This window comes from Stenella coeruleoalba (genome assembly GCF_951394435.1).
Source record: "Stenella coeruleoalba genome assembly, chromosome: 10".
Taxonomy (NCBI): Eukaryota; Metazoa; Chordata; class Mammalia; order Artiodactyla; family Delphinidae; genus Stenella; species Stenella coeruleoalba.
Window position 1 is genome coordinate 69290592 of NC_137156.1, and position 22347 is coordinate 69312938.

Here is a 22347-nt window from a genome sequence, read left to right on the forward strand (position 1 = left end):
TATACAGCAAATTAGTCTGAAATTTATCTTGTATCAACAATCCAGTGTGGAATGTAGAAACTCTGATTTCCTACCGGTTATAATACAAGCAGTGAGCCAACAGGCTGGCTTGCTAAAGACGAGGTAAATAATAAGAATACAGGCGGACCTCATTCTACCGTGCTTCGCAGATAACTATGTTCTTTACAAATGGAAGGTTTGTGGCAACCCTGCGTCGAACAAATCTATCGGTGCCATTTTTCCAACAACATTTACTCACTTTGTGTTTCGGTGTCACATTTTGGTAATTCTCTCAATATTTTAGACTTTAAAATTACTATATTTGTTATGGTGACCTGTGATCAGTGACCTTTGATTTTACTATTGTAACTGTTTTGGGTTGCCACAAGCAGCGTGCATATAAGATCGAACTTAAGCCATAAATACTGTATGTTCTGACTGCTCCACCAGTCGTTCCCCTGTCACTCTCCCTCTCTTCAGGCCTCCGTTCCCTGAAACACAACAATATTGAAGTTGGGCTAGTTAATAACCCTGCAGTGGCCTCTAAGTGTTCAAGTGAAAGGAAGAGTCAGTCAATGCAGCAAACGTCACTGCTGTCTTGTTTTAGGAAACTGCCACGGCCACCCCAGCCTTCGGCAACCACTACCCCGACCAGTCAGCAGCATCAACATCAAGGCAAGACCCTCCACCAGCACAAGGACTACTCCTTGCTAAAGGCTCAGATGATGACTAGCATTTTTCAGCAATAAAGTATTATTTATGTTTTTTTTTTTGCGGTACGTGGGCCTCTCACTGCTGTGGCCTCTCCCGTTGCGGAGCACAGGCTCCGGACGCGCAGGCCCAGCGGCCATGGCTCACGGGCCCAGCCGCTCCGTGGCATGTGGGATCCTCCCGGACCGGGGCATGAACCCATGCCCCCTGCATCGGCAGGTGGACTTCCAACCACTGCGCCACCGGGGAAGCCCTAAAGTATGTTTTAATTAAGGTGTGTACATTGCTTCTTTTAAATTAAAAAAAATATTTATTTATTTTTGAACGTGGAATGGGTGAACCTTTCAAGGGGAAACTTGAAGCTGTTGCTTTACTTTTCAACTCAATCTTAGCTGACACTCTCACGCTCTCTGCTGACCTAGGTGGCTAACAGCCCTCCAAGGCAAGAAAAAAGAACAAGGCACTAGATGCTGTCACCAGTGTTTCTGTCCATCCCTACAAGAGCTTTCCCTTCCCCTATTCTACTGCAACAACCAAAAAGGTATTGTAAGCTCAATTCAGGTTCTCACTCACCCAGACAAGGGGACATCCTATCAGTGCCATGAAGTCTACTGACGAGGGCAGCATGGACCCAAATGATGCCCTGGAGGGGTATCAAGAAGGACGTAGGGCCTGGTATTTATAGCACGCCTCGGCAGAGCAGGGAAGGGTGGAGGAGCTGACAATACAGAGGAGGCACTGGGATCACGATTTCCCAGCATGCCCTCTAAGAGCTCAAAGCCACACTGCTGCATTGCTATTTGTTAATGTGGTGAAAGTTATTCTTAAAGTTAGGAACACAACTCAATTTCTCCCCAATTTTGTAATTTGCTACCATCAGACTTAACTCTTGAGATTATAACTAAAGATGACAAAACTTCTAAAAGCTTCCAGGAGCTGAGTTGATATGGCAGCATGTAAGGACTGGAGGCACTTGCTTTGGGTAAAAAAGGATCATCCTTGTTTTTTCTTTTTCCTGCCTTCATTTATGAAAGATACTTCTCACCGGATATAGAATCCTAGGTTTACAGGTTTTTACTTTCAGCATTTAAATATGTTGTTCCAGGACTTCCCTGGTGGCGCACTGGTTAAGAATCTGCCTGCCAATGAAGGGGACACGGGTTCGAGCCCTGGTCTGGGAAGATCCTGCATGTCGCAGAGCAACTAAGCCCGTGTGCCACAACTACTGAACCTGAGCTCTAGAGCCCACGAGCCACAACTACTGAAGCCTGGAGCCCGTGCTCCGCAACAAAGACAAGCCACCGCAACGAGAAGCCCATGCACCGCGACAAAGAGTAGCCCCCGCTTGCCGCAGCTAGAGAAAGTCTGCGCGCAGCAGCGAAGACCCAACGCAGCCAAAAATAAATAAATTTACAAAAAAGATGTTCCATTGTCTTCTGGCTTGAATAATTGTATGAAAAGTCTGTATTAGTTCTTATGTTTATTTCCCTCTACATAATGTCTTTTTTCCTCTCGTTGCTTTTTACAATTTTGTTTTTATTATTGTTTTTCAACAATTTGATTATGATGTGGCTTAGTGTGATTTACTTTGTGTCTATCCTACTTGGGGTTTGTTAAGCTTCCTGGATCTGAGTTTACATTTTGGTTTTTTTTTTGGCAGTGCCTTGTGGCTTGTGGGATCTTAGTTCCCCGACCAGGGATCGAAACTGGGCCCAGAGCAGTGAAAGCACCCAGTCTTAACCAATGCACTGCCACGGAATTCCTATGTGAGTTTAGTTTTCATCAGCTTTGGAAAATATTCGGCCATTACTCTTTTTTTAAATTAAATTAAATTTTATTTATTATTTTTGCCTGTGTTGGGTCTTGGTTGCTGCGCACAGGCTTTTCTCTAGTTGCAGTGAGTGGGGGCTATTCTTCGTTAAGGTACACGGGCTTCTTATTGCGGTGGCTGCTCTTGCTGTGGAGCTCGGGCTCTAGGTGTGCAGGCTTCAGTAGTTGTGGCACGTGGGCTCAGTAGTTGTGGCTCGCGGGCTCTAGAGCGCAGGCTCAGTAGTTGTGGTGCACAGGCTTAAGTTGCTCCACGGCATGTGGGATCTACCCGGACCAGGACTCGAACCTGTGTCCCTTGCATTGGCAGGCGGATTCTTAACCACTGTGTCACCAGGGAAGTCCCTCAGCCATTACTCTTAAAATATTTTTTCTGCCCTTTTTCTCCCACCTCTTCTAGAAATCCAATTACATGTTGGACCTTTGATATTGTCCCATGAGGCTCTGTTTATTTTTTTTTTTTTTTGCGGTACACGGGCCTCTCACTGCCGCAGCCTCTACTGTTGCAGAGCACAGGCTCCGGACGCGCAGGCTCAGCGGCCATGGCTCACGGGCCCAGCCACTCCGTGGCATGTGGGATCCTCCTGGACCGGGGCACGAACCCATGTCCCCTGCACTGGCAAGCAGACTTGCAACCACCGCGCCACCAGGGAAGCCCTCTGTTCATTTTTTTTGGTCTTTTTTCTCCCTGTGCTTCAACTTGTAAAGCTTCTGTGGTTGTATTTTCAATTCACTAATCTATTATTCCTCAGAGTCTAATTTTCTGTTAAGTCCATCCAGTAAAATTTCCAGAAATTATATTTTCAGTTCCAGACATTCCACTTGGTTCACTGTTCTATCTCCCACTGTGCTCATTATTATTTTTTAGATTTAATTAATTAATTTATTTTTGGCTGCATTGGGTCTTCATTGCTGCATGCAGGCTTTTCTCTAGTTGTGGCGAGTGGGGGCTACTCTTAGTTGTGGTGCGCGGGCTTCCTATTGCAGTGGCTTCTCTTGTTGTGGAACACGGGCTCTAGGAGCGTGGGCTTCAGTAGTTGTGGCTTGTGGGCTCTAGAGCGCAGGCTCAGTAGTTGTGGTGCATGGGCTTAGTTGCTCCGCAGCATGTGGGATCTTCCTGGACCAGGGCTTGAACCCATGTGCCCTGCACTGGCAAGGAGATTCTTAACCACTGCGCCACCAGGGAAGTCTGTATATATTCTTTTTATCTGCGTATTTTTGCTCAGCGTACTCAACCATGTTGTTTTATCAGTGGCTCATTCCTTTTAGCTGCTGACATGGATTCCACTGTAGGAATATACCACAATTTGTTTATCTGCTCGTGTGCTGATGGACATTTGGATTGTTTCCAATTTGGGGCAATTATGAATAAAGTTGCTATGAAAGTGCTTTCGTGGACATAATGTTTTCTTTTCTCTTAGGTAAATAAATATCTAGGGGTAAAATTGCTAGGTGGTATGGCAGGTGTAATTTTCTTTATAAGAAACTTTCCAACAGTTTTCCAAAGTAGTTGTACCATTTTATATTTCTGCCAGCAGTACTATAAGAGTTCCAAAGCTCACAGTCTCTTCAACTCTTGGTATCGTCAATCTTTTTAATTTTAGCCATTCTTGTCAGTGTACTGTGGTATCTCATCACTGTTTAATTTGTATTTCCCTGGTGATTAATGATATTGAACATCTTTTCATGTGCTTACTGGCCATTTGTATATCTTAATGTCTATCCTTTGCCTATTTTAAAACTGCATTGTCTTTTTACTGAATTGTAAGAATTGTTTACATATTCTGAATGCAAATGCTTTGTCAGATATTCATATTGCAAATATTTTTCCCCAGTCTGTGGCTTACCTTTTCATTTTCATTACAGTATGTTTTGAAGGCCAGAGATACTTAATTTAGATGAAATCCAATTTATTATTTTTTTTAATGGTTCAAGCTTTTTGTATCCTAAGAAACCTTTGCCTTTCCCAGGGTCACAAAGATTTTCTCTTACGTTTTCTTCTAGAAGTGTTACAGTTTTCACATTTACATCTAGAGCTGTGATGTATTTTCACTCAATTTTTTAAAAAGTTTATTTATTTTTGGCTGTGTTGGGTCTTCGTTTCTGTGTGACGGCTTTCTCTAGTTGTGGCAAGTGGGGGCCGCTCTTCGTCGCGGTGCGCGGGCCTCTCACTATCACGGCCTCTCGTTGCGGAGCACAGGCTCCAGACGCGCAGGCTCAGTAGTCGTGGCTCACGGGCCTAGTTGCTCCGCGGCATGTGGGATCTTCCCAGACCAGGGCTTGAACCCATGTCCCCTGCATTAGCAGGCAGATTCTCAACCACTGCGCCACCAGGGAAACCCTTTACTCAATTTTTGTGTATGGTATCAAGGCTTGTTTTTAAGCCATGTACTCTTTTTTTCTAGGGCTAGATAAAGCATGGCTCTTTTGAGGTGTCTAGTGAATGCCCCCAGTGTTCAACAACGTCTCTCACGTTAACTGGAAAGAAAAACCTCTTCCCGTCCTAAATAGTCCAGCTCATAGTGAAACTGAGCAGGGCCCTGTGGGGCCCCCAGGCACGGAGGTCTTTTTTGTCCCCCGTTTCTTGTAGGCAAGAATCCAGCCTCCATGACCTTATTCTAAGTTCCAAAGGGCAGATTCGAACAGTTGCTAATCAAGGGAGGAGCAGGCAAGAAACCACTTGAGGCAAGATTAAAGGGACCAGAGAAGCTCATCAAGATCAGGAGACCACCTGAGACGAGACTAAAGGAGTGCAGACCCTATACACACCCAGATCTTGTCAGAGACCCCATCCTTGAACCACGGTTGTAAAACCCTCATCAAATCATCTGGGGTTGGGACACACAGTTTTTTGAGGCAGGAGCCTGCTGTGGCCCCCTGTGCCGGGCAAAGTAATAAAGCTATTCTCTTCTACTTCACCTAAAACTCTGTCTCCAAGATTCAGTTTGGCACTGGTGCACAGAGAGGCAGAGCTTTTGGTAACAACAGCTTCCCCCTTGCTCTGTCTTTTGAGTTTCACCTATGCACACACAGATTAATATCCAGAAAAGGAGTTGAGACCTCTGAACAAATGTCTTGAGCTTTTCCTCTATGTAGCCCTTTTTTCTCCATATTGTCCCTGAAATTTCCAATTGTTCTGGCTTCCTCAACTTTGTCTTCTCAACTCAGCAAGGCTGCTGGACTCCGGGTTGCGCCTCACTACTCTGAGATCTGGAAACTACCTCCAGCAGAAAGCTGAGGGGAAGACCAGAGGGCTCAGTTCATTATTTTCTTTTCCCTCAGGGATCCTGAGCTGCCTGTTGTCCAATTTCTGCAAATGGTTGTTTCATAATATTTTGGCCCCTTTTCTGACTGCTTATAGAAGGAGGGTGAGTTGTATACCAGTGGCCCCTTCTCTGGCAAAAGCCTCTTCATCTACGTTTGCATGGGCTCAAGTGTTCAATTTACCCACATAGGAAAGATTCCTCCAGCTTCAGCGACATGCCCTACTGGATTCCAATCTCAAAATGAAAAGCCTTTGGCTTTTCCTAGTCCACCTGTCATGCCTAGAAGAATAACTGCATTGATGCTCTCAGCGAAAAACCAAGCCGATGAGGGACAATGAGAACCAAATGGTGTTGAAGAACTCCACACACAGAGGACATGGAAACCCAGAGGTTAGAGAAGCAGCGTCCCTGCACCACGAATTGCATGTGAACACTGCACACACAGCAGTGAAAAGCCCCAGCACTGGAGTGAGACCCACCGGGTTTGAATTCCAGTATCCCACTTATTGGCTGCCACAACCTTAGACAATTCAATTAACCTCTCTGTGCCTCCGTTTCTCCAGGTATAAAATAGGGTAATACGAGTACCCACCTCACGTGGCTAATGTTAGAAGTAAATGGTAAGGCATGTACAGGGCTTGGCACATAATGAACACTCTACAAATGTGAGTGCTAGTATTGTCACCAGACCCAAAACTGGCCAAAGCACCTTCAGAGCCTGTGGTTCTGCCCTCCCACCCAGAAGAGGCTTTACAAGGAAGACTGAAAATAGATCCTACATTTAAATGGTCTCAAAATGCCTCCCCACAATTTACTTATTAAGTACTAGGGGGAAATGTTTCCTTCACATTGGAGACACTCAGAGGAACCACCTTACCCAAGATGTCAGAGAATGTCACCAATACTGGGATAAACCAACATCAGGTGCCTGAGGGTCTGACACACTGAAGAGGGCACAGCATCACTTATGCAGCATCCCCACCAAAAACACACAGCCTGGGTGTAATCATGAGAAAACATCGGACAAACCCAATCTAGGACATTCTACAAAGTCACTGGCCTGTACTCTTCAAAAGCATCAAAGCTAAGACGACAATGAAAGGCTGAGGAACTGTTATAGACTAAAGAGATGTGACAACTGAATCCAAAGTATGACCCTGGACCGGGAGAAAATAGCTATGAAGACAGTACTCAGGCAATTGATGAAATCTGAATATGGACTGCGGATTGACAATAACATGTTAATGTTAAACTTCCTGAGCATTAATAATTGTACCATGGTTCTAAAAGAGAACACCTGTGTTCTTAGAAAATGAATTCTGAACTATGTAGTGATTAGAGTGTAGTGATTAGAGAAGAGAAAGATCTCAGTTCCCCCACCTCCTAAGCCCCGTTGCTCTCCCTCTGAGCAGCTTCCCAGTAGGGAGCAAGCTTCTGCCTTGGCCTTGAGCACCAAGCCAGGGCGCCAGCACCAGCGCGGCAGCCAAGCCAGCCCAGCCCAGCCCAGCGAGAGGCAGAGCCATGCAGAGGCCTAACCTGTACAGTACAGACTGTATGTCCTTCAACTTCAAAGGAGAGTAGTAATGGCTAAGGTCGTTAGGGAGCGTGCTTCTTGGAAGATGCGGAGGATATGGCGAGGTGGGGTGGGAGGAGAAAAGCACTTAGGGGAAAGAGGACTGTGGGTAAGGGGAGGAGGAACGGGTCTGGCAGGTGCTGGGGCTGAAAGAAGAGCAGCAGGTGGCATCTTGCTGCAACCCACTGTCTGGTATCATGGCTGTGGTGCAGACTGTGGTGGCTGGAATGTCTGTAGCAAAGAAAGAGCTCAGAAACGAAGATGGGGGCACCAGGTCCAGGAGCCTGGCTGTCCTTCAAGATGCAGGATGCCATCTTAGTCCTAGGCAAAGAAGGACCCACTGCATAACACCACTGGCAGCCATGGCCAGTGGGAGCAAGGACCCAGGAGCTCCTGGTATGGTTCAGCGGTCCACCTGCTCTGAACAGCGTCAGACAACGCCCCCCGGCCCGAGCTCTCCTTGCCCTCACGCCTCACATCACTGCTGAGCAAAATTCAGCCTGAGCCTTGTCCACGCTGGCCCGGCCCGAGAACCTCCACTGCTGGGAGAACAAGATCACTGTATAACGGCTGCACCCAGGATGCTGTCCCATCCGCAGCAGTGGTCCTTGAACTCAGGCAGGTCCTTAGCAAGACTACAGTGCTTGTTGGATGTTTCCCCGGAGATTTTTACCTATTTGGTGTATTAGTAAATTATTTAGTTTAACACATGTTGAGAAAAACAAATCAATATGTAATCTGCTAAGCAGACTGAGACGCAGTTTAACATTCCTGTTTACTCTAATTTCATGTAACAGAACTGGATGATTTTTTTTTTTTTTGCCAGTAACTGATGAGATTTCTCACAGAGAATTTGGGGACAGAATTATACAAGCAGGGCTCTTGCCAGAATAAACACATTCATTTAAGTCTCCCTACTCTGTGTCTGTGGGACCCCAACACCTGGCCCTCGTCACCAGCCTGAGGGTGGGGCAGCGGTGGAAACAGCAGACCTGCAGTCCTCAAGCCTGCTGTCTGGAAACCCCAAGAGCAAAATCCCAGCCGGAAGGTCAGCGCATGTGTGCAGCGTGCCGTTCAAGGGAGTGCTGAGTGAGTCTCCGCTCCATGCACGGCCTAGATGGAACCACCTGCAAATATTTTAGCTCCAAACTCACTACCCAGATAGAAAAACCTGCTCTCATGCTCTGATGCCGCCGGGGCCAAGACACAGCGTACGCGGGGCTGGCAAGAGGCTCGTGTGCGCTCCCACTGTTCTCTCTTTCCTCAGGACCGCGGCCCGGCTTGTGTCATTTAACCCAGGAGTCGTCACTGCGTCATCTTTCTGCATCATTTTTCACGTTATTAAGCGAAAATGTCTTCAAAGAAAACGGAAAAGCCCATGAAGAACACTGATGAGCTTAAGAGGCTGGAAAAGCCCACGGACTAGAACACAAGCTGGGGGGAAATAAAGCCTTTTGAGAAAGGTAAATGTGTAAAAAACGCATGTGTCCCAAACTACTGTGCACACAACTTGGTCCATGAGAGAGAACAGAGAAAAAACATGAAGCTCTTGACACCTATCACTCATTGGTGATAGGAAAAGCCACAAATCCTCGAAACCAAGTCTTTAGAAGAAATTTTAGAGCCAAGGAAAACACTGGTTGAGCGCCCCAGCCTAACCCTTCCTCCCCCCTCTCCCTGGGGGAGGCTGAGCCTCGCCAGCTCCTGCTTCCTCCTCTAGCAAAGTGGCTCAAGTGGAACCTGACCACAGCGCAAGATGCCCTTTAGAATGCAAAGGATGCTCTAAATCAAAGGGAACACGGTGCGGGGGTGGGGTGGGTCATGTCGGATAAGCTGGGGCTGCAGTAACTCAAATGAGAAGTCCTTTTCTCACAGGCAAACATGCGATTTCAGGGGCTGGCAACCCCGCGGTACTAGTGCAGGAGTTCTAGAACTTGCTGAGGACTGGAGTTCTCACGGGAGAGGTTCTTTAGCAAAGCCCAACCCCACCACAGCCTGGGGCCCCAAAGGGGCTAGAGGTTTCCAGGCTTATTCTCTGTGACCACACCCAACAGCTGTCCACAACCAAGGCTGAACCAAAAATCCAGGGATGGAAGCATCTCCACTTTGTCTACACCTGTGTGGAGTGTGGTGGACAGCCAACAGAAGCCGGTTACAAATAAGGAGCTGCTTCCCTTATTAGCTAAAAGCAAAAAGCAATGTCTCCAGAGCCACACGGCCTGGCTCTACCACTTCCTGGCTGTGTGACCTTGGGCAGGTTACTTAACCTCCCTGTGACTCAGTTTCCTTATGTATGAGAGGGAGACAATATTAGCACCCACCTCTCAGGGTGGCTGTGAGGACTAACTGGGCTAATACACGATGCCTGGCACTGAGCAGGCCCAGCAGGTCTGCCCACATCATCACACCACCTATCTCAGGAGGCACACTGCCAATAGGCTAGGGGGCTGGGAGAAGGTCAGTGGGTTCCCCTTTCTTTTCCTGCAGCCCCAAAGATACAAACAGTAGACCTTCCCTGGGAGACCCCATGAGGTCTAAAAGGAATGTGATGAAACTGCTTTAAAACAAAGGTTCTCAAAGAAACAATGCAAAAGGAGCCTGAGGTAGGGACTTCCCTGGCGGTCCAGTGGTTAAGACTCCGTACTTTCACTGCAGGGGGCGAGTGTTCAATCCCTGGTCAGGGAACTAAGATCCCACATGCTGCATGGCCCGGCCAAAAAACAAAACAAACAAACAAAAGGAGCCTGAGGTAAACACAGAACCTGACTTAATTCACCATCCTTTTTAAATTGTAGAAAATAGGCCTGAAATTGAAAAAAGGCGGCTCTCTGGAATCCCTCCAAGCACACTGTCTCTTTTTCTGGGAGCCTCTGTCCCCACTATCTCCAGCCCCCAGAACGGATGGCCACGCTTATGATCTCCTACCTGGACCTTTGCCCTCACTACTCCCTCTGTTTTGAGAGCCCCTCACATCTCCTTCACCTCCAGTATTGTGACCAAGCAGGGCTTCCTCAGAGATGGTTCCCAAGGTCTCCTGGCAGAATCCCTCATCACTCCTCTCAAGTCTGTTCAAACATCTACAGCCCTCTTCACACTGCAATGGAATGATCTGCCAGCACGCACGCAGCCCACTCCAGCTGTGAGTCCCTCAGGGACAGGGGACTGGGTCTCAGCTCTTCTTTGTCAAGGCCACACTTGGCACCCAGGTCCTTAACAGATCCATTCTGCTAGAGCTCACATCAGAGTCTGCATGTGACTGAGTCTACAAACTGAACAAATGTAGGTCTTAACAGGGGTGATTTTCCCCCCAAGGGACACTGGGCAATGTCTGGAGATACTTTGGGTTGTCACAACAGGGGTGGGGGAGCTACTGGCATCCAGTGGGTAGAGGCCAGGGATGCTGCTAAACATCCTACAATGCGCAGGACAGCCCCCCAAAACAAAGAATTATCTGGCCCAAGATGTCAATGGTGCCAAGTTGAAAAATCCTGGGTTAGATGGATAACTTCCTAGCAGTGGAGTGATCTAAAAGAGATGCACGGACCACTTCTATGTACACAAGAAGAAAAGGATAACTCTTAGGGGCCATCCCTGACTCTTAAGATTATTAACTGTGCTCCTTATAATCATATAGCACCAGGGAAACAAATTCTGTGAAAACTTGCCGGTAACTTGAAATGCCGAGGGCCCTGGAAACCCCTCCTCACGAGTTACAGAATGGACTCATGTACGCCTCCCTGCAGCTCCGGGAGGCTCCGCCTCAGAGGCTGGACCTCACTCCAGGGTGGGCTCGCCATCCTCACACAGCCAGGGCAAACCTTCACAAAGGCCAAGGCCAGAAAAGTGAACCTAAGATGGAATTCAAACATGCATGGAAGGACTGGTAGGTCTTTTCAAATTGATACGTTTAACGTTACCAATAGCCACAAAATAATCTGAAGTTCCAGATAATACTCTGGACATAAAGAAGAATCGTTAAGAAAGAAACTCGGAATTATACAAATAGGAAAAAAAAAGCGGGGGGGTGAAGTAGCCAGGGATAGAGAGTAATAAGTGCACCCGTGGAAAGGGGTGAAAAAAGGCATCGGGGGAAGTGGCTGAGAGAGACTGGGGCCTGAGGGACCCGGCTTACATCTCAGCTCTGCACCTACCAACTGGCACCTTGTGCTACACACTTCACCTGCCCACTGTCCTTGTTTGCAGAATGAAAACAACGCCTCCCTTCCAGGTTCCTGTGAAGCACTGTCAAGTGCTGAGCACAAGAGCCGGCATACTAGGGACTGAGTAAAGAGCCAGTTGCAGGAAAGTGGGCTCCAGCAGCCAGTGTTACCACCTGCTACCACAGGACCTGGGTATGTTGAAGCCAGGGACTTGGATGCAGGTTCGTCACCTGTAAATGGGTTGCCCCAGTCCACCCACTGCCCGCTCAGGGCCCACATGAGACTCCGTAGGCGAAAACACAAGAAAGGGTCAGGTGAAGGAAGGAGATTATTACTTACACCAAAGCCACCTGGTTTGAGTGTCTGCTAACTTGGAATTGGCAATCGCTATACTGTCTGGGTTACAGTTCTTTTTACTATTATGCAGTCTAAGAGAAGAGGGCTAAAGGTAAACATGTTGAGTAAACAAGACAGAAAGGGAAATGTTTAACCTAATTCAGAAAACAAGTTACTCAAGCACCTGTGAGATGTTCTTCAACTGAGTTCTGAATGTGAATACTGTAATGACAATGAGGATGACATCCCCCCTCCTACTATGGAGGGCCCAACATGTGCCTGACACTAACCCAGCTTCCTTACACACACCCTTCTAATCCTCAGTTCCAGAAAAATCATCACTCCCATCTTGCTGGGGAGGAAACCAAAGCTTCAAGAAATACGTGGGTTGCTCAAGGGCAGTATGTGGCAGAAGCAGAAATGAAACCCAGGTCAGATGGGTTCCAGAGCCAGGGATTCTGCTATTTTTAACCATTTGTAAAACTCCTTCAACAGGAGGAGACTTCATCTTCATGCAAACACTATACTAACTGCAGAGGATTTTAAACAGCTCATTAAAGCAGTTGATAGGTTCCAATAGAGCAACACTTGAAAAACAAAGGTATTTAAAAGGCAAAAAATGCATTACAACTCAGATTGTCCCCTAATTCAGATAACTCCCTCCTGCCCTGATTTTATTCCAAATTAGTGAAGTTTTATTATAAATAAAGGCCATCACCATTATGGATAAATGCTACCAGATGAATCAGCATTTAGAAAACCGAAAACTTTCTGAAAATAAAGACCCCCTAATGGGCCTCCATGCTAATGTTGGCTGCACTCCTTTCCCCTGTGGGCACAAAAGCAGCCTGGGGCAGAATGCTCTTCCTGGGCCTTGGCTGGCACTCCGGGGTGGGGTAGGAAAGGAAGGCGACATTATTGACCGTGTGATGGGTGCCAGGCCCAGAGATGGCACCTTCACATATGAGCTCCAGCTCCATTTCAGCCATCACTGAGTTTCGTTATTTTACCAGAAGTGAAAAGTTACCGGGAAACAGGATATTCACAAGATCTCAAAGTATTACCACCAGAGAGATAATGTATTAACTGCAAAGGGGAAAATGTACCCTATAAGGGAGAGAGCTGGAGACGTGCCCTCTCTGCTCAGTAACTGACCTTATCACTAACAGTGGGACTGATGTCACGTGCCACCTGGTGCTGTGTAACATGAAGCACGCAACACTGCTCACGCAGTGTTCTCGCTGTAAAAAAGGTTATCGCAATCTAATGGCTCCTCCAGACCAACTCAGGAAACAGGGGTCCATGAAACGCCCCAAAACCGCAACAAGGTAACACCCAGACAACTCCAGAAGGTGGGGCACCGTCCACAACAACTGGCCAGGACACTTCCAAAGGCAATGTCAGTAAACAACAACAAAAAACAAAAAAAACTCGTGTGTGTGCGTGTGTGTGTGTGTGTGTGCGCGCGCGCGCAGGGGAGATTCTTTTAGGGTGAAAGTGACTTAAAAACATAACCAGGTGCAAAGTGTGGACCTTGATTAGATCATAGTTTTTAAAAAACTCCAGCTATAAGAGACCTGTGATGTTAGGGGAAGTGTGAATATTAGATATTAAGTGATATTGCAGGGTTATACATTTTCTTAGGTGTGATCATGAAACTGTGGTTATGGGGACTTCCCTGGTTGTGCAATGGTTAACAGTCCACCTGCCAATGCAGGGGACACGGGTTCCAGCCCTAGTCCGGGAAGATCCCACATGCCGCAGAACAACTAAGCCCACGTGCCAAAACTACTGAACCTGCGCGTCTAGACCCCGCGAGCCACAACTACTGAAGCCCGCATGTCTAGAGCCCGTGCTCCACAACAAGAGAAGTCACTGCAACAAGAAGCCTGAGCACCGCAAGGAGGAGTAGCCCCCACTCGCTACAACTAGAGAAAGCCCGCGCGCAGCAACGAAGACCCAACATAGCCAAAAAATAACAAATAAAAAATAAATTCATTAAAAAAAAAAAAAGAAACTGTGGTTATATAGACAACTATTCTTATCCTTAGGAGACTCAACTGAAGTTTTTAGGGATAAAGTGTGATGCTGGTTGCAACTTACCTTCAAATGGGTCAGCTAAAATAAAAAAGTATAAAGAGATAAAGTAAATGTGGCAAAAGGTGAACAATTTCTGAATCGAGGTGGAGGGCAGATAGGCATTCATTGTATTATTTTCATCTTTTCTGTATACTTGACATTTTTTAAGATAAAAATTAGGATGGCGTGGGGACAGGTGATCCCAGGAAAGGTTGTCCCAACATGCCTATGTCTGTACAGAACACAAAGGGAGGCCAGTTCACCACGCGCCAGAACAGCAGGGACCCATTTGAGATTAAGATTTCAAAGCTGGGGGGCTTCCCTGGTGGCGCAGTGGTTGAGAGTCCGCCTGCCGATGCAGGGGACACGGGTTCGTGCCCTGGTCTGGGAAGATCCCACATGCCGCGGAGCGGCTGGGCCCGTGAGCCATGGCCGCTGAGCCTGCGTGTCTGGAGCCTGTGCTCTGCAACAGGAGAGGTTACAACAGTGAGAGGCCCGCATACCGCAAAAAAAAAAAAAAAAAAAAAAAAAAAAAAAGATTTCAAAGCTGGGTAGACTAGTCTGTGATGTTACTTTGGGCCTCAGGAAAAATGCTATCATTTCTCAGCACCATCAGTGTCCTCATAAAACAATGACACCTTCTCTCAGTTGGATAGTCCCCAAATCTGTAACATGAAAATAGGCAGGTAGATTTATCCAAGCTCTCAAAATGCTTGTTTTGTTAAAATGCCAATCCTGTCTACACTTCAGCCCAGGACTCTGATGGTGCATGGTGAAGGAGGCTTGAGTCTGCTTTGCATTTACAGGTCCTGAGAGTAAATATACCCCTAATGCCAACACACACACTGGCCAATACTGACCTTTTGCTGATGGCTGGGCCACTGCCCTGTACTGGAACACACAGGGCAGCTCCAGGACTGCTCAGTTCTGCTGTGCTGTGACTTCACTGAGTCACACACTACAGATAAAGCCACCAAAACAAGCTGCTCGGCAGGAAGAGCATGACAAAGGTCCCTCGTTTAAAGCATTTCCTTCTACTCAGACCCCCGACGACTTTCAGTGACACTCCAGAAAACCTAGAGGGGGAAGGCCCTTTAAAAGCTTGCCTCTGAGTTTGTTTGGCTTTCCTTGGACACACAGGGTACCTTAGCCGAAGCCTCCGGAAAGTTCACCCCCTGAACAAGGCGATGCTGACACTGGGACATGCCAGCAGATGGCGGCTTGTATGTTTATGCAGCTTAAAGAATCAGCTATATAGATCAACTGGCACACCAACTCTCAACTGCCTGGCCAGAGACGTCTGGAAATCCGCACACAGTGAGTCGAGCACCAGGATGAGAAATCCCTGTGAGAATCAAAATCCTCTCCTGAGATATAAGAGGGTCTTCCTCCAGGTAACCCTTACTTCTAGGTAAAAAACACAGCAACCTGTAAATGGAGAAAAAGTAATTTTCTGGGTAGAAAAAGAAACATAAAAACAGTGGTCTGAGGATTCACTGAAATCAGGATGTGAAGTGATGAAAAATACCACACAGCCTGTCTGGCAGAGAAATGGGTCCATCCTATACAACAGAGCTGGTCCAACAGGAAAACGGAATAGTGCCTGCCCCAAGAACCGCGGAGTTGTCAGAAGTGTCCGAGCCCATTGCCCTGGAGGAGGAAAGCACTGGAACGGAAAAGACTGTGACTCCAAAGAGGAGAGGGACTGTTAGTTTCAACTGCTCAGGAGAGATGACTGGTATTTAAAATGTGCTTGGGAACTTCCCTGGTGGTCCAGTGGATGAGACTCCGTGCTTCCACTGCAGGGGGGCACGGGTTCGACCCCTGGTCAGGGAACTAAGATCCCGCATGCCACGCAGCATAGTCAATTAAAAAAAAAAAAGAGAGGGAGAGAGAAAAAATATGCTTGAAGAAACCAATGATGGAATTGACAAAGGATGGAGTGGCCTCATCTTAACGAACCCAGACCTCCCTCAAGGGCTGCAAGGTGAGCAGCCTTTTCATGGGAGCCTGGCACTCCTGACAGCAGCTCTGCCAGACTGAGGAACAGGCACTGTGACCAGGAAGACAGCCAAGCAGCTTGCAGGAGCAATTCCTTGAGACCACCTCCACTCCCTTTCGTTTTCCCCAATAAAGTCCATTTCAAAATGTAAAGCAGTTCCTAAGAGATTTCCTCCTCTTCCCAGCCCTGCAAAATGGAAAAGCCCCACAGTTCTATTTTAATAGAACCAAGAAGTTAAAGAGAAGAAAGGTACTTCCCTGACTGGGTCTCGATCAGTGGGACTCCCCTTGGGCTGGTGTCTGCTTCTAGGTGGGAGAATAGGGCTCTCGATCCATGTCCATGCCTGTATTCAGGGCAGACACGGCTCTAGCCTTTCCAACTCTTCCCCCCATCACCCCTACTCATCACTGTCCCAGGACCTACTACCCAATGCCACAAGCTCCCTCCACATCTAGCCTTACACTGAGCAAGAAACCACTTCCTAGTTCCACCTTTGCATACGGAATATACCAACCACGGCGGGATTTGCACTTGTGCTCACAGTGAAGATTAAGAAGTGACTGTGTCCCTGAAGACTCGCAGGGCCAGCACCATCACTCTGAACACATTCAACCCAGCACACTTCTCAGCTGTGAGCAACTCCGCCTGTCATAATCACATTTCCCTCTCTGAATCACAAGTATCAAACCCCAGGGAATTAGTGGGGCCATCAGCACCAATCAAACCCATGAAAATAGCCAGGGCTATGCTAAGAAATCTTAGGTCAGGGAACAACACAAAACCTAAGCCTGGAGTTCCTTTAGGGAGAAAGGAAGGCCAGCTGGAGGAGAGAAACGTGGGGAGGGGAGTGCAGACCCACGCACAATGTCTCGAACATACAGACATACAGTTCATGCACCCAAGTCAGAAGCTGATTTTCGCTAAGTCATCACAAATTATTACTGTGGGAACAAGTGGGTATTTGTTCAGCAGGGAAAACAGCAAGGCAAGTAGAGACTAAAAAGGAGAGAAAAAGTAGCAAACATATACAGTCTGGGACTTGTTGCAAGACTTACGAAGGCCAGGCAACCAGAAAAAAAGTGGTGTCCAAGAATAGCCTCTTCAAGGTTCCCTAAAGCTTGGGAGAATTCACCCAAATAAGCCACACATCATAAACAAGCAAAGCTGCAACTCCAGCAACTGGACCCTACAAGACGCACACACACAGCTGCAGGATCCTTCCCAGATGCCAAGGAGCATAACTTCTGCAGGAACTTCCCATTCTGCCCACGTGAGCACAGTGGGGAAATTTTGAGAACAAGTCATTTTGGAAATAACACCTCTGTCAAAATAGTTATAACTCTTCCTTTCCCCGAAATGCAATCACAGAGCTACTAGGTCTCTTGTCACTTTAATAAAAGGAAGGATGTACACTAAGAAAACATAACCCCTCAACACGTGGCACACATGACAACACGTTGTAACTTCTAGTTTTCCAGAAGGGCTATCTGGGGCTTTCTTCCCCATTATGAAGCTCTCAAGGAAGGGCCCCTGATGACTTAGCACAGGAATTCTAAGACCTCCTCAGACCCTCTGAGTCTGCTTCTCCACTAAGCTCCTAAGTTGCCCAAGTCTCATGGAAAGGAAGGATACCTGAAATATAAACAAAAGTGGGCTGGGAAAGGGAACAGCCAGGGGAGACTTGAGATGCAACTTAATTAGGAACGGTTGGGGCAGAGATGGAACAGGTGAGCCTGTTCAGGAAAAGGAGAGGAAAAAGGAGATGCGGGGAAGAAGGCACTCTGGGTGGGTCCGGCTCCAACCAAAACAGAAAATTAAGCTGAGGGTGAAGGGCCGGGGCCGGGGGAAGTAGTCCTGGGAACGGAATGCACGGCCTAATAAGCCAGGTATTGCAAGGTGGCAGAATTTATATGCGAACGGGATATAGTAAATCCTGAAGTGAAGGTGAAGAAAAAAGCTCAGTATCAGACTGGGGGCGAAGGGGAGGCTAAGAAGAGCCTTTAAAAGGGGGCAGAAAAGAATATGCCTTCCGGGGGTCATGGCCGTAGGCTGTTAAGTAGGGTAGCTTTAATTTGCGATGACACGGTTGCAGGGGGGCATCTCAGAAGAGAGGTGTGCGCGGGTGGGAGAAGAGTACTAGGGGTGACCCCTGACAAGAAGCTGCCGCGATAAGGCAAGGGACCCAGGACCCTGGGTCGGGGCCAAAGCTCCCCCTCGTCTGGGAATGCCCAGCCTGGGCTCGCGGGAGGAAGACACCTTCGCCAAAGGGCCCGTGTCCCCAAGGCCTGAACTCCTCAGGCAGGAGGGTCCCCGAGGCCGGTGGGCCCGAGGCTCGCGGCGCAGGGCTTCAGGAGGGCGGGGGTCCCGGACTCACGCATCAACGTGCTGAAGGCCACGACGCCGAGCAGCCCCTGCAGGAAGATGCCGAAACTGTGCATGAGCGCACCGCTCTCGCAGCGGCCCGCGCCGGACGCTACGGTGGAAGGCGGCCCACCCGGCAGTGAATGGCTCGAGTTCCCGGCAGGACCCTGCATGGCGGGCCTGGCGAGGGGCGCTGGGCGCCGCCGCCCGGCCGCCCGCCCGGCCTCGCTACCTGCGGGGCCCTCGCCACCGAGCCCAGAGCCCGGGGTCCGAGACGGGAGCCGGTACCTCCACCCCGCGGCCGACTCGGCGCCGCGCGTAACGCGACGTCTGAGACCGCAGCGCCTGATTGGCCAGGCGCGGCGTGGGGGCGGGCCTTGGCCGCTCCTACTCTCCCCCCCACCAGGGGCGGGGCTCCGGCCGGAGAGGGAGCGGTGTTTTGGATCCTGACCACAGGTAGGACAGACCAGGTAAGCTGGGCTGCGCAAAACGGATTGAGAGCCCAAGCCCGGACTCCGAGCTCCAGGTCGGGAGGGCAGGAGCAGGGAAGATCTGTGACGAAATTTTTTTTTCCCCTCTAAGATAAACCCCTGAAGAATTTATGAAAAAATACTTCTGGATTCCACCCCCAGATTCCGATTCAGTTGTTCTGAGACGGTGGCCAACAATCTGCATTTTCGGCAAGCAGGCTGGATTATTCTGAGGCAGGTCGTGGAGGAAAACAATCTGACTCCGCACACAAGCATATTCTTTCCAACCCAGACCTTCGGTGTCCTTGTACCTTCCTTGTTAGTACCAGTATCCTGGCCAAAGGCTTGTCTTAGATTCATCATTCAGGCCCCAAATCGACTTTTCCTCCCATAAACGTAATTTAAATGGTCATTTCAATCCAACTGCCTTCATTTAAAAATATACAGGGTATATGCTGTAAACACGTGGATGTAACCCCATCTTGTTCATTCTGAATGCGATTCATAAAAGAAAATCAGGTTGTTGGTATTTGTCAGTCTCCAGGGCCTCCCTCCACACACACTCACATTTATTCCCACTCAACCCTTTCTGACTCCTCAGAACCTGCTCCCTTCCTCTACTAGGGCCTTTAGTCCCCATTCTGTCACCTACCCTCTGAGCTGCCTCTGGCTTTTCTCCCGACACCTCTTGTTGGTGCTCTCAGGTCCCTGACCAGGACTGCATCCACTTAATGCCAGTGTACACACAGTATTATTCTAGTAGACACTGGGGTACACTTGTTGAACAATAAATACCAAACCTAGGGAAAGTTCCCCTAAAGATAGCTGTCAAGAAATTCCAATTACATAAAAGGTTCAATGATATCCAAAAGCTTTCTTGGTTAACAGGAATATTAACTTGATTATCTGGGGAACACAAATGCTACTGGCTCCCTAGAGCCAATTCTCCATCCCTTCTCTTACAATGCACTTCCACACCTCTGTGCCTTTACATGGCATTCTAGCTGCATGGAATACTGTTCCCTTTTCCCTGCTCCATGAACTGCTACTCATGCTTGAAGGCCTGCCTGACACCCCTGTCCCCACTGTGCATCCACATTACCTTGTGTGTGCTGCTCCACTAGCACTTTTCAGACTGCTAAATTAGACGGCTGTACACACCTCTCTCTCCCAGCTGAGTGTAAGCCTCCTGAGGGCAGGAACTGATTTTCTCTCAGCCTTGAATCCAACATAGTGCCTGGCACAGAGAGCATGCAACAAAATGCTTTTTAAATTAAATTGATTTTTAATTTATAAAATTAAAAACTCTCCACAAGTACTGACCATGGGAAAATACAGAAAATCAGGTTAAGAAAATAAACAGGTAAGGAAAAACTGCATTACCGTCTTAAGTCTAAGAAGGTCCCTTATGGGTATGTATGCTCAACAGTTACAGTCCACGTTTAGAGAGAACCAAACAATAGGATGTGTCCTTAAAGCCGAAGAGATTGTAGTTGGGCATAAGGAGATTATTAATTGTTTGAAGACACAGCTCAAGGAAAATTGCACACAGAGCTGAAAAATGAATTTTTTTGACAAAGCAGTGCTCTGCACATCCAGATGTGGAGGAACCCTAAGGCCTGTCGCTGCTGTGCCAAGGCAAATGTAAAGAACAAGAAGCAGTCTTCAGCGATCGGGGCAGAGTCCTCGGTGCCGGGAGCAAGCTCACTATGGGAAGTTCTGCTCTTCCTACCTTTTCTGAACGGCAATTAAAAAGTACCCAGATCCAGAGGGGAAAGGATCAGACAGAAGGATGGGGGGAGAATTCTGGAAAGGTTAATTTTATTGAAGCAGGAAGGAACTTTCTCCTCCATTCAGAGATGATTCTCTGAGGTCCCACTGGAAACAGTTTTGAAGGATTTACTCTGGTCAAGATGCCTTCTTTGCTGTCAAAGGAAGTTAAATATACCTTAAGACCTGTTTTAATTTTCTCACGACCACTTAAAACTGTCATAACATACCACACGTTTATATACACTCTTATTTACAAACCAAAAAAAAAAAAAACCCACGCAAAATATTCATCCAAAATAGTTATTTTTTAATCCCTTGAAGTTATACCATCAAACTTGATGGGAGTTATTTTAATAGGTATTCTTGTGCATATTTCTCCTTAAGTATACTTTATCCTCAATGCATAACTTTTAAAATTAAGAGAAAAACAGTAAGCAGGAAGGATACAACGCAATATGCATTTCATTTTGTTCCAAACAAGCAGCTTAAAAAAAAAAAAAAAAGGACAACATACATTAAAGTGCATCAGTTCCAATGAGTTAGTATTAGAAAAGGGCCTAAGGACAGTGCTGGAACCAGCCAGGAGTCCCACACTGGCAGGCCTCTGATTGTCTTCAGAGAATAGTCAACAGCAAAAAAAAAAAAAAAAAAAAAAAAAACGGAAGAGAAAAAAAATGAGCACTTAAAAATCTCAAGAGAAACATTCAAAGTACACTTCCCTAGAGACTTCTTGCAAAAGGAGATAAGTTTTAATTTTGTCTAAACTTTGTAACCTCCCTCAGTCATCTGCTTTGTGACTTGATTTGCCCCAAGAGCCTACCTTCATCCTTTCAACACTATTTGCTCATGCTCACATCCACTCTGCCAAGTTAGGCATGCAGTTGGATAAATGAAAACACGTAGAAACCCGCAGGACTGAGTTCCCATGCATCCTGAGAACAGGCACACCTATTAGCAATGGTAGCTTCATGTCACTAGCCAGTGTCATCCTTTGCCTCCAGAAATAGTCGGAGACCCTTGCCTCCCACAGCTTTAACTCCATTACTGCTGGAGTTAAAGACATGTCCGGCAAGGCTGTGGCTTGTTTCCCTTTAAGACAGTCCTTTGCGATAGGCCACGGCACCAGAACAGACCCAAATGGTGTGTCAGGTCAGAAAAGACATAAAGGAATGGAGTTTTAGGCCTACTTCTCCATTCCTCCAACCCCCACTCCTGGTTCTGCTGGTTCTTGCAAAAATCTAAGACTTCTGAAACCCTAGAACGAAGAAAATCGATCTCCAGTGCACTTATGGCCCACCACCTTCACCCCTAAGGCTGCCCTCAGAAACAGAACTACCTGTCAAATCTGGTACAAGTACAGAGGAGATCCCAGGTGAGCAGGCTTGGAACCAGATCCATTTGGACTGGGCTTGGAGTTTAGAACTCTCCTGCCAAAACTCCAAGTCCATAGGTCACTTATTTAGATAAATTCAAATTTCCAAAGCATATACATCCTGACACAATGGGAGGGAATCATCAAAATTCACTAGCAAAACATTGTAAAGTGAATAAAATCAAGGAAGAGTTATACGTGCATGAAAGTGATTGATTTCTTTTTGGTTTTGCAGGAGGCTCTGTCCTACAGGGTTTCCGAGCCAGCACCATGACCATGACACATGGTTACTTTGGGTGGACCCAAGACCAAAGACATTCAAATTTTTAAAGGGGGTACCCAGTCCCTACTGAGACTTATACTCCATTTGCTAGTGCTCCCTTCTCCTTCATCTTCAAAAGGCCAACTGATAACACG

General features: G+C 47.4%; 1 protein-coding gene across 2 annotated transcripts in view; it reads right to left on the reverse strand.

Moving 5' to 3' along the window:
- LOC307192440 (store-operated calcium entry regulator STIMATE) overlaps positions 1-18615 on the reverse strand; it is a 55613-nt gene extending 36998 nt beyond the window's left edge. For both annotated transcript variants that reach the window (XM_079933321.1, XM_079933320.1), the window contains exon 1: positions 18329-18615. In XM_079933321.1, the coding sequence (XP_079789447.1) occupies positions 18329-18488 (160 nt within the window). In that variant the 5' untranslated portion in view covers positions 18489-18615. The remainder of the gene's footprint in view (positions 1-18328) is intronic.
- Positions 18616-22347: the final 3732 nt, after the last annotated feature.